Source organism: Hippopotamus amphibius, chromosome 2, assembly GCF_030028045.1.
Source record: "Hippopotamus amphibius kiboko isolate mHipAmp2 chromosome 2, mHipAmp2.hap2, whole genome shotgun sequence".
Classification (NCBI taxonomy): Eukaryota; Metazoa; Chordata; class Mammalia; order Artiodactyla; family Hippopotamidae; genus Hippopotamus; species Hippopotamus amphibius.
The window spans coordinates 161,391,368-161,404,695 of NC_080187.1; the positions used below are offsets into that span (position 1 = coordinate 161,391,368).

Genomic DNA, 13,328 nt, shown 5'->3' on the forward strand with positions numbered 1-13,328 from the left:
CCATTTGAAATGCTCTTTTGCCATATTGCTGGGCTTTTTCATCCTCAGTGTTCTGTTCTCAGATTCACATGACAGTTCCCTCAGAGAGACTTTCCAGACCATACTAGCTAAGGAAGCCCTCTCTACCCAGTAACACTATCCTATTACTCTATTTTAAATTTTTATAGCACTTATCACCATCAAAGTGGCATATTTAAATAAAGCCATAATTGCAGGTAATTCTTTTTTTATGCTGTGTACTGTGTAATGATAGAAAAAAATGCTAAGTAAGTACTGTGGTATTATCTTTTTAATAGCATATTTACTGAGTGCCTACTCTGCTAAAGTATTGTTTACTAGATGCTGTGCCTATTGCTTCAAGCTTTTCCTAATTACTAAGAATGCATGATCCAGACAGCAAGTGAATTATGAAAATGTGTGAGAGTATGTTTTTTCACATGATTGAGGAATATATGGTAACTTATGTTTTGCTACATATGTGTGTCTGGAAGATGAGGGGCAGAGAATGAGGGCTTGGAGCAATGGGTATTAACCCAGTTTCAGTTTCTACAGGTATACCACTATCTCCTACCTAACCTAATTAACTTCTGTGCATTCTTCAAGTGCCATTATAGATCAGTTGTCTTTGTTATTTGCATTTGGAGAGGTATATTTAGCACAGTATCTATACTGATAATCATTCATTAATTGCTTAGTTTATTTTACTCTCTCCACTGGACTTAAAGCTTTGTGAGAGCAGAAAATATGTCTTGTTTTTTCTCACCATTGTATCTTCAGTAGCTACTACAGCGCCTTTTAGTCAGCTTTCAATATTTGCTAATGTTTTAAAGAAAGTAGATAGGAAAGAGAGAGGGAAGGTGGAGAGAAGGCCTTTTAAAAACTCATAAACTAGTCCAGCTGTGTAGAATGACTAGCATCTGACGTAGAGCAACAGCAGAGGAAATAGGAAGGAAAGTACAAAAACAGAATATAATTTTTTAATGAAGATCTTGTTAGAGATACTATAAGGAAAACAGAAATTGAAGACTTTCTTCAAGTAATTATGATTAGTTATGTGCTTTTAACAGAAATGGGGACATTAGAGGGTAAGTTGATTTTGTAAAACAGATCAGATAGTTACATTGCATGAATTCTAGTCTCCAGCTCCAAATGAATGATATTTCACTGAGGAAGTCTAGAACTGACTCTGGAATCTCTGCTGATAATCTTGGAAAATGAGAACACTGTCATAGATAGGCAAACATCTGATTTTCATAAAAGGACATGGAGTAGGCCACCAACTACAAAAATTACTAGCATTCATGAGCTCCATGTTAATGCCTGGCAAAATAGGATTATTAAACAGATGGTTTGTGAGCACTTAGGTAATGAAGTAGTGATCACTAGGAGCTACCATGAGTTCACCATAACAAATCACATCAAAGTAACTTCATTTATTTTAATAGGATTACTACATCAGGGAAGGCCGTAGACAGTATAAAGCATTTAACTAAGTCGTTTGTTGTGGACAAGTTGAAGAAATGTGGTCTTAATAATAGTTCAGTAAGTATATTCATGACTGGTTGTATAATTATATCTAGAGCCATAAATTAATTACTTAATGAGAGACAATATAGGGAGGTGGTTAAAGTATGGTTTCTGAATCTAGGTGCTTGGTTTCAGTCCTGGCTCTGCCACTTATTAGTTATGTGACCTTAGGCAAGTTACTTTATCTTTTTAAGCTTCAATTCCTCACCTGTAAAAATAAGGTTAATAACAATTGTACTTACCTTGCAGCATTGTTGTGAAAATTAAACAAATTATCACAAAGCACTTAGGATAGTAAGCATTTAATAAATGTTGACTGTTCATTTAACCAGAAAGGACATCTGTAATGACTTCATATAAGGCTCTTACCCAAACCTGTCCCATTTGACATTTTTATCCAAAATCTAAATAAAGGCCCAAGAATTTGAATTTAAGGCTAACACAGATCTGGAAAAGGGAGAGCCAACATATTGCATAGAAGAATCATGCTAACGAAAAACCTTGATAGACTTAAGGATAATCAGAGCCTGGTAAGATAAAGTTTATTAAGAATACATAGAAATCCCCTCTAGTTCTAGTAGTCAGAGTTGTACCTGCTTAAAAGAACTTCATAAGAAATAGTCTTAAGCATTTGAGTTGACTACAGCTTCCATTTGAGCCAGTATTGTAAAAATGCAGAAAATAATTGAGTGAACAGAACAAAGGAAGTAGTCCCACTGTGGGCTGGTTGTATTAGAGCGTATATTGATGTTATATTTCAGACACCACAGTTTAATAGAAACATTAATAAACTAAGGTAATAATCCAGGATAATGCATAAGTTTGTAAGCTATAAGAAGAGGAACACTTTTAACCTGGAAAAGAAAAGTTGAGATATATATTAGACTGATCTTTAAATACTTGAAAAGATAATATATGGAATATAGATTGGGTTTATTTAGTATAAATCTTATTTTGGAAGAACTAGCCTCCAGAAGGCAGATTTTGGCTTAGTATAAAGTAGGTTCTAATGATTGTAGCTCTTTTCAAATGAATGGGCTGATTTGTGAATTTGTAAGCTTTCCTACCCTAGAAATATTCAAGTAGAGGCAGGATTACTTGTCAGGGATATTGCAGTGGGAGTTCCTGTATCGTGTGAGAAATTAGAGCTTTAATGTTTCTTCTAGCACTAATATTTTATAATATATCGAGGACTTCAATTTTATACGTGTTGAATTTCATTTAACTATTTTATCTTCATAAATGGATAATGACAGTCTGAAGCTTATGTTATATACCTTGAATTGCAAAATGACTTCAACAGCAGTTGAAGTGAATTTGAAGGAGTAGTTTGTAGCCAGTCATTTTAACAGACCTATCCCATGTACAGAACTCTTATAACTCTGTTTCAGAAGTGATTGGCATCTGGGTGCAAAAACATGCAGGTAGGAGCTCCTTTGAGAGTTTTCAAAGTACAGAAAAACCTGCTGAGTGTACATAAGACACAATCCTTTAAATTGGTAAGAGATAAGGAAAAGATAAAATAATTTAAAACATAAAATACTATGTATTTATGTCAGATGTCAAACACACTTCTGAAATTTCTATTAACTGTTAACCATTCAAAATTCATATTTTCAGTAGCTTTCAAAAATTCTAAGAAACATGGCAGTGATTAGCAATTTCTCAATTCATGTAATTATTACTCATATATAATAATAGTAATTTAATTATTATATAGCAGGTTTTAAAGACATAAAGATATAAAAACATGCCTCACTATAACAGCATAAAATAAACTTTTTTAGCATTTGGATATAAATGATAAGGGATATTCTTGAAGCTTTTTCCTTAATACGATTGAACATGTTTTAAATGACTTTGTTATATGCATGGTTCTATGCCACAAATATCTGCATTACAACATCTTGGTAAAAATATATTATTCTTTTCCATTAAACTTCCATAACAGACTTTTAATACTCTGTTGTAGATGTTTGAAGATAAGCTTTCATTATAAAGTAAAACTACAGTTGCCCTTTTTTCTCATTTCTTTAGATAAGTGGGCACTAGAAATTATAGATAGCTTTGGCAAGAGTTCAAGGGTTAATGTAGCAGATAAATAAAAGGAATTTTCTGTAAATTGAGACCTGCATTATTTCAGTTGTCTTGTCTTTCCTAACCTAACTCATTTAATTTTAAAAAGTAAATACTTAAATTCTTCCTGACAGTGTGCTCAGCTTTTACTATCGTTTATTACTTCAATTATACTTGATATCACTTAGAACAATCTGCCATTTGGAAATCTCAGTATAGCCTGGAGCTTAGTATTAGATCTGGCTGCTATTGTAACATGTACAGCATATGACATTAATGTATCAAAATTAGATTGGATCATCCCTCCTGGTTAAATTTATTTCACATTTCTTTTGTATTCAGTTAACATAAACCTATTAGGGAAGCTGACACATGGGGATGGCTGTATAGGAAGGATATTTTTAAAGTATTTTGATTAAAAAATGAAATTATAGAGCCATGGCTTTTCTGAGTTGTATAATCTTTTTTGGTTTTTAAAAATGTCACAAAGCCCAAGTCCTACATTTATGTCATTCAAGGTGTGTGTGTATGTGTGTTGTAAATAATGATAATTAAAACTTAAACATTGTTTTGATGTTTGAGGTCTAGCATGTATTTAGAGCAATAAGCACATTTATGGTTTCCACAAAGAATTATTTAATCCACTTAAACCTTAAAATTTAAAGTCCTCCTTAAAAGAAAATAAAAACTTTTAAACTGTATTTCTAAAATAATAGATTCTGGTCTGTAGATTTAGCTGGGCACTGTCTTTATAGTAATAGCTGCCACTGTCTTATAATCCATCAAAGAAGAGAGGGCATTTCTTGCTTAGGAATATAAATTTTAAAGTTCAGGGATTCACGTCATGTTTTCAGATACTCAGTGACATTCATAGTGATTAAGATTTTCTAGATAGATTGGTGTTGGGAACTTTTAAGAACCATTAGAACACTGGTTCTTAGCTTTTTTTGTGTTACATAGTCCTATTTGATAGACTTTCTTCTCAGAAAAATACACAAATAAAATTTTAAGAATTCATAGATCCTTTGAACCCACATTAAGAACTCCAGGGTTAAAGGGTGATAGAAGAGAGCCTTTCATTATTTGGACTTAATTCCTTTCTTTGTTTAAATCACACATTTGTTTTCCTGCCTTGTGGTCATTAAGCCAAAATAAACCTCATATTTCAAAAACAGAAATTGCCTGTATGTTATTCCATACTAGGAATATTGACGACCCTTATCCTAATTTTCTTTTCCATACTTTCCTGCCTACAATATGTCAAGTTATCTGAAAGTAATAGAAAAGCACATGTGAGATATAAACCAAAAATGGACTCAAATGTTTGCAGTGGCAGAATCAATAAATGTACTAATATAACCAAATTGCATGTTAAACTACATGTTTAAATGATAATCTCCATGAAGAAAACTCAATACTGATGGATGTTAAGTTAATTTTTCTAGTAACTTAATAGAAATCCAACTTTTGGATACTTTGCTTTTTATAATTTTAATCATCACAATGTTAACTCTCTAATTGGCAAACACACCTTCGTAAGCACTACAGATATTTAAATAAGATCTTGAGAGAGTCTAAAAAAATCTCACAAAGTCTGCTTAAAAGAATTTCGTAGGCAAAGAAAACCTGGAAATAAATTTGTTAAACCAAATATAATCAACTTTCTCTTACTCAATAGGTAATTTATGAATTATTTACTTCTTTTACTTCTCTTCCTGTTGCCTCCTTTAGGCCCTTGCCCTGCTCATTAGCACTTCCAGAGAGTGGTCAGAAAAAAAGAACAGTCTTAAATCAGTCACTTTTTAAAAACACTCTTTTAAACAATTTTTTAAAGGTTTGGTAGTGGCAGATTGGTGCAGTTGCTGGTTTAGAAGAGTGTTTGGTCTGTATGCGAATCTTTTTTATCTTTCTCTGTTTCCCGTTGACCAGTTGAAAATTATCTCATCTTCTGCAGTGTTTTCTAATGTCTTTTGAGTGTTTGTGTTTCGCGTGTTTGTAAAAAATGATCAAATGAAGTTTTTAAAATATTTTAAAAATTTCTTTATGTTTTAATCTTTTTATAGTATGTTGTCAGTAGCTATATGACTGTATTCACAGGGCTTTTCTCAAGCACTATGAACTATTTTCTTGGTTTTCCAGTTGAGACATTTAGGAAATGATGAAGTACACATTGTTTGGTCAGAGCACACCAGAGACTACAGGAGAGGAATTATTCCTACAGAATTTGGTGATGTCCTTATTGTAATATACCCAATGAAAAATCACATGTTCAGTATCCAGATAATGAAAAAACCAGAGGTAAGAACTCCTTATCTTACATTTTAATAATATATTTTGAGTTCTGTATGGGTTTGTGTTTCTTTTTCTCTTTCAGAAGGCATCAAAATGTGAAAAATGGGGGGGAGATGAGACAGACTCTGGTGGCTACATGAATTGTCTAAGTCTAGTTCAGAAGGAGCTAAAATAGGAAGAATAGAAAGAAACTATATTCGAATGGGAGAAGGCTAGATAGTGCCCTACAGCTGCCATTTGTACCAGCCATATTCAGATAGAATACTTTGGAAACTGTCAGTCATCTGGTAAAAATGTCAGATTTTTTTCTAATAAGTCATATAATAAAATAAAAAATAGTGTTTTAGGCTCTGTAGTAAAATAAAAATAAAAGTGTTTTAGGTTCGGTAGTGAAGCTGGTGTTGCATGAAAATAATAAACTAACTTGCTGCCTGTAAGAATGTGTATCTTTCCTGTGTTTACTCAGTGGGGGAAAATAATTTATTTCCAAGTGTTGGATTTTTGTATACAATTGAGGCTACAAAAATTTGAAAATTGGCAGGTAGTATAAATGATTTAGTCAGTTATATGAAGCACATAATTCTTTTGAATGGAAACCCTGTAGACCATTGGCATTTTTTGTTTGTTTATTGTCCTAGTAAGAATGACCAATCATGGAAAAGAACTGAATTTGAATAGCATTTCTGCTGAATGAAGAACTAAAGAGGAAGCAGAAAGTCTTTTGTATGCAAACTGTTTTGATTGTTCTTATTTACAAGCTTTCTCCAGTTTGAGTATAAAATTATGTTCTAATTTCTCAATCAGGTTCCCTTCTTTGGTCCACTTTTTGATGGTGCTATTGTGAATGGAAAGGTCCTACCCATTATGGTTCGAGCAACAGCTATAAATGCAAGCCGTGCTCTAAAATCGCTGATTCCATTGTATCAAAACTTGTATCCTTTTTAACAGTATGGTTTCTACTCTAATACATGTCTACTTTCCAGGGTAACTACTTCTTATGTGTTGTTAAGACCTTTGAGTTTTTGTTTATTGATATATAGATGTTGGAGTTCCTCCCCATTATTTAAGCAGTTATGATATTTGAATGATGTATTTTCTTTTATACACTTTTAATTAGTACTTGTCTTTTGGTAAATTAATTAGAGCCCCATTATGTACTAGGCATTCTGCTAATCTGGATGTGCAGAGGTAACCAAAACAGTCATTGCAGAGTACTCAATCTAGTTGAGGGAATAAATTGTTTTCAGTATCTGAGCTGTAGTAGAGTTACACACAGGATGCTCTGGAAGTATTATAACAAGGGGCCTCTCACTCAGCTGGAAGGGGTGGTGGTATCAGGAAACACTTCTGAGAAATGTAAGAATTGAACCAGTCTTGAAGGATGGATGAGTTAATCAGGTAGATGAGATTAAGAAGAGCATTCCAGGCAGAGGGGATGACATAAACAGAGACATGAAAGTATGAGAGGACATGGGGTGTTTAAGAACATGGCTTCTAGAGGCAGATTGCCTGGACTCAAATGCCAGTCACCACTTCCTTAGCTATGCAGCCTTGGACAAGTTATTTAACCTCTCTGAGCCTCAGTTTCCTTATCCATAAAATGAGAATGATAAATAATATCTAGCCTGTAGTGTTATGAGAACTGAATGAGTTAATACATGTAAAATCTTAGAACACTGCCTGGGACAAAATATGCACACAGTTTTAAAATTTAAATTGTTTTCTGATATCCCTTTCTAAAATGGATTTGTGTTTCTGTATACTTTTTCTGTATAAAAACATTTCAATTATTTTTCCTTTACATAATAAACTGTACATGTTAAGCTTTACAGGGAAGGCTTTTAAAAATATCCTATGTCCTATTCCAAAGAAATGGATTTACCATAAGTCTACCGCATAGGTTTTCTTCTTTTAATGAAAATTGACTTAAGCAATCTGATTTCTGTGAATTTCTCATGAATTCTGACACTGTGGAATGGAATTATAGGTGGATCATGGCATGTTACATTGATTAAGCTTAATGACATTTATATAGCATTTTTTATTTGTAGTGGTTATATCTGAATTGAAGTGTAAGGATTCAGTTTATTTCCTGAATATGTCTAGAAAGGTAGCTACTTTTATAAGGAATATACAGATTATTACCTGTAAACTAATTTTGTCCACATTGTCAGCTCTACTGAGATTGACTTCTTTCTGACCTTTGCCTCCTACAGTTCCCCTGATCCTGATGTTCATCCTGAGGTTAGTGTTCTCCATCATTTCATTTAAGACACAGTTTAAAGAATGCCTTAAATCTTTTGTGAAAGTGATGAGAGCAAGATTAGATTGTAATTCAAAACTCTGTTTGCCTTTTTTGTCAATAGGAACTCAATTTATTGAACTAACACAAACTATTTCTGGCCTGAGATACAAACAACATGTAAGATGCACACCTTACCAAGTAGTTCAATTATACCAATTAAAAGTGAGGATATGGCTTAACTTCTTTTACCTGCGCCTAAATTCATACTCTTAAGGACTCTTTCAGGTTTGCACATTACACTAGAGTTATAATAGCTGGGTTTGCAATTAGAAGCATTGATTTTAACTCGAGGTCTGCTTTGCAATCCTAGTCAAGTCCCAGAATCTCTAAACCTAACTTTCTTCATCTGTAAAAAAGATGCTAATACCCATCTTGAAATTGTTGTGAAGAATAAATGAGATAATGAATTTGGATACACCTAGTAAATGAAATAAGGTACATTATTTTGTGCAGTGATTAATTCTGTTATGTGTAAAGATTACAGTCAATATAAAACAACTCTACCCAACAGCAAAAAATTGCCTAATTGGGTTTTTACGTTTGGTTGGTTGGTCAGTTAGCTGATTGGACTGGATTTTCAGGCCTGTTTTTATGAATTTCTTAATAGTTAATCTTGCTGATATGTTAATAGATACCACATTGGAGAGAATTCTAAGATGAAGAGAGATAATTTCAGATGAAAACAGTAAACATGAATACTTTGTTTACACAGCAAATATGAGCAATTTCTATCAGGAAAACCTCGTCTGGAAGAAACAGAGTAAAAATATTAAATCAGATCAAACAGATTTTTCTTGACTTGGAAGCTTGAATTTAGAAGCTGTATAGAAGTTATTTTCCCATACCATTTAAGTATATGGTAGAGATACCCTTAGCCTTTGCTAATCTGAAGAACATGTAGTCATATTCACAAAGATTCACAAAGGTGTGTATATTCTAAATTTTAGGGGAAATGACTTCATATAGGTAGATTACTTGCTTTTTAAATGAAAGTTTATATAATAAATTACAACTAGATGTTTTTATTTTAAGATACTGAAATATAGATGTCTTTTCATTTTAAATAACAAATACATATTCCAGAAATATAATAAAATTTTAATTGTATATTTTTGACAAATTCAGATAAGCTCCCATTAAGGAAAAAAATCATGCGTTCTAAAACAGATCAATAAAAATTACAAGAAAGTACAACAAAAATTGAGATAGAAATAGGCTTTGAAAACCATCAGAGTTACTACTTTAATCCTCATAAGAGAAGTGGAGTAAAAGAATATGTAATAAACTCAGTTTTGTTTGGATAATTGTACTGCTGTGTCAGTTATTTTATGCCCAATAAAAGTACCCACTAAGATTCCACAGCATAAATTGTGCTATTTATGATCATTAAATACAGCTTAAATTTTATCCTAGGAACATCTTCTGTATCTATGAATCTAATGCTGTTCACTAAATGAGGACAATATTGATTGTCATATGCTGCCCAAATCGATCATGCTGGCAGCCAGAATTACAGTAATCTGTCAGTATTGATGACTGTCTTTAAAGCTTTGAAACCTCTCCTTCACTTCACTTGTCATTTCTTGTAATACTTGAACTTGAAAAGCATTTTCTTGCAACCTCTGACTTTGTCAGCTAGGGTTGGGGTTTTTTGTTTTTTGTTTTGCTTTTTTTTTTCTGTTTTTGGGGTTTGTTTGTTTGTTTTTACTCGAGCTCAATTTGTTGATTTGACCATGCAGTTAGACTTGAAATGCATCACTGAGGAGGAAGAGTAGGCACATTCTGGGTAACCATTGGACCTGAGGGATATTTCAGGTTGATCTTAGTCATCATTTATTAGTTACCTGTTGAAAAAGAGTGTATGTGTGTGTTGGTGGGGTTTGGGGGTTTTTTTGTTGTTTGTTTTTGGCTTTTTTGTAGTGGAAATAATAATTCCAAAGCATTAATTTCATGATCTTAACTATCATGACTTAAATAGAAATTTTAAAGTAATTATTTGTGTTGATCCTAGAGACATTTTGGCTATGTATAAATGTCAAATATGTTGCTATCATGTATGTACTGTTTCTTTTTCTTTTTTAATTTGAGATTTATTATACATAGACGTTTTCATAAGTTATAGTATATAGCCTTGTTGTATTTGGGTTTAATCAGTAGGGTGTGTGTATATACATATAAACATAAAGAGATTGATTTGAAGGAACTGGCTCACAGGGTTGTGGGTACTGGCAAGTCTGAAATCTGTGGGAGTTGGGGTAGAGTTGATGCAGTCTGAGTCAGAAGGCACCTGGAGGTAAAATTCCTTCCTTCTTTTCAGACCTCAGTCTTTTCTCTTGGGGCCTTCAACTGATTGGATGAGACCCACCCATGTTATGGAGAGTAATCTGATTTAATTTTCTCTTGATTTAAATGGTAATCACATCTAAAAAATACCTTCACGGCAACATGTAGGCTGGTGTTTGACCAAAAAGTAAATACCATGGCCTAGCCAAGTTGACATAAAATTAACCATCTCTCATATCCTAATTTTCTTAAGTTTTCCTTCTTACTTAACCTTTCTTACTGCAAAATATGATTTGAAAAAAATGTATAAAACCTACATATACTATGTGGTGAATAATCACAGTTTAACCACTACTAGGTCAAAAGATAGAAGAAAAAAGTACAGTTCTATCAAAAATATTTATTGATCACATATGGTAATGGTAAAGATTTTGAGGGAAATGCAAAGACAATTCAGATGGTAATCTCTTCAATAAGCTTATAATTTAATAGGGGAGATAATGTATATGTACACTAAAAATTATAACACAAGGTAAAATGTGTCACAGTAGAGTTGTAGATAAAATGCTATGGGAGTTCCAAGGAAAAAGTCATTACTTTGCAGTAAGAAAATCAGGGAAGAATGTATAGAAAATCTGGGCCTCAAAGGGTGAGATTTGAGTAGATGGAACACAGCATGTCTCTTATAATTCTTGTAATTTATATTTTGAGGCTTTATGTATATGTGTATATAATACATATGTAATATTCTGAAATATATATTATAGGTGATGTTATAAAATTAAGTGGTATCTTTAAAAAACACTTTCCTCCTAGATTTAATATTCTTTCCTAACAAACCAATATTATTTGATTTCTTCTAATCTGTTTAGATTTGACTTTTTCGTAAATGCCAGAATTGGGTTTCTGTTTAACTTTATCAGACAAATTACCAGAAGTCAATGATCATTCTTCAATTAGTCACAGTTTGTTATCCCTGAAGTTCTACTATTCAAATGTAAAGAACCTGTTGCAAAAGTATGAGAGCCAAAACAAAATGAAATGTAATTGATTGGCTCCACTAATGAAGTTTGCCATTCATTACAATAGAGCATTATAAAACCTCTTAGGGAGGCCCATCAATATTTCTGCCATTTCACGTTAGAAGAAAGTGAGTTTATTGAGAAACTACATAATTTTATGTATCTACTGTCTTTTGTAGATCATTTCCTCAGATGATAATATTGATAAGTATAGATTCTCCTTAATTATAGTCCTTAATTATAAATTAATTATATTTAAAAATGTGGAAGCTGACTGTTGGATAATCAACATGGGCTTCAGAGTCCAGAACCATTTATTAAGTGTGTCAGTGTCTTTATGTCTAACTTTTATATAATCTGTAAAAAGAGTACCAAACTCAGGATTGTTGTAAGGATTCAATGAGATTATCCACATGAAGCACTAAGCAGCCTGTTTATCATGTAGCAAGAGCTCATGCTTTTACACACTATTATACTTTTACATGCTGTTGACAAATGAAGTATTTTTATCCTACTCTGAAAGTACATTGGCTTTGCAACAAAAAATAGCAAAGGAAAAGAAAGCACTACCACCATCTTACCTATTTTGTCAAATCCAGTGTGACAGTACGGTCCACATATGCCAATCTACACAGTTGGGTTATATCACAGTGTACCAGAAAGAAAATAGGAGAACTCTAACAGGTGATTGTCAAACTGTTCCCTAAAAACAACAAAACTTGAAGTTTCTCTACTTCCATCTTTATTAACTTCTGACCTTTGCTAGAAAAGGGATTTTTTTTTTCTCTATTAAACGCTTATGTTGTTGATATTAGTAATGAAGGTACACTGGTATGCTCACATTATTATCTACACCTGCTACATAATATGTAAGTTTTATTTTAGTCTTTAAATTATGAAAACAGCGAGTAGATTCAGATGCTCTTGGGGGACTTCAGAAAGCAAAGAATGAAGGATGTAAAGCTGAAATTAACCTTGTTTAATATAGGAATTGTGGTTCTTTTAATCCATCATTTTCCTTTTACTAAATATAAGGGATTTTGCTATTGAATTTTTAATAACTCAGTAATTGAATTAAAATTAAACTTTGGATCACAAATCTCCCCATTTTCTTCTAACTGCTTTTTCTCTTAAAAACTAGAATACAGCCTATTTAAATCTTAACTTTTGCTTGCCAAACCGCTGTTACTGTCCATCTGTTCATGCCAATTGTAAAGAAGGTTCGGTTTTTAGTGAAGCTTTGCATTTCACATAAGGTATGTGAAGTGAAATTTCACAAGGGACATGATGGATCCTGATTCTTAGTGATAAACCTTTGGGGCCATCAGGGTTGGCATATGGTCCAGTATGATATGAAGGCTTGGGTTCCCTGGCTTCACTTCTTTGGCGTGAAGCTGATAAAACCTGGCTCTTGAGTATTATTTCACTGGACACCAATCATGGGCAGCAGGAACTGCCCATTTAACTCTCTGTGGGAAGGAAGCCCAGAGAGCATTCACAATGGTACCATTGTCGAGTTGCAAACTGCTCTGAACAGCTTGACAGCACTAGGGAGGAGGGGAAGGGGTTGCTTTACTAATTGCTGTTCAGAAAAGAGAAGAAGCAAAAATAGCTGTTGTAGAATTGATGTTTCTACATTTACTTATTCTCTTGATAAGAGTGTTGATTTTTATTTAGCACATACCTACTATCGAAAAGAAAGCAAATGTATTTAAGCAACCACCTGTAGTAATTAACATGCCATTATCTGTTTTCAGCCTCCCAGATTATAGAGCAAAAGTCAGTTTTGCTTTATGATGTTTTTATCCTTAAATGAAATCTTG

At 32.9% G+C, this 13,328-nt stretch overlaps 1 protein-coding gene across 7 annotated transcripts in view; it reads left to right on the top strand.

Moving 5' to 3' along the window:
• Positions 1-13,328, top strand: part of RALGAPA1 (Ral GTPase activating protein catalytic subunit alpha 1) — a 219,804-nt gene that overhangs the window by 188,017 nt on the left and 18,459 nt on the right. For all 7 annotated transcript variants that reach the window (XM_057720816.1, XM_057720818.1, XM_057720815.1 and 4 more), the window contains 2 exons: positions 5,743-5,901; positions 6,700-6,827. In XM_057720816.1, coding sequence (XP_057576799.1) covers positions 5,743-5,901; positions 6,700-6,827 — 287 coding nt within the window. The remainder of the gene's footprint in view (positions 1-5,742; positions 5,902-6,699; positions 6,828-13,328) is intronic.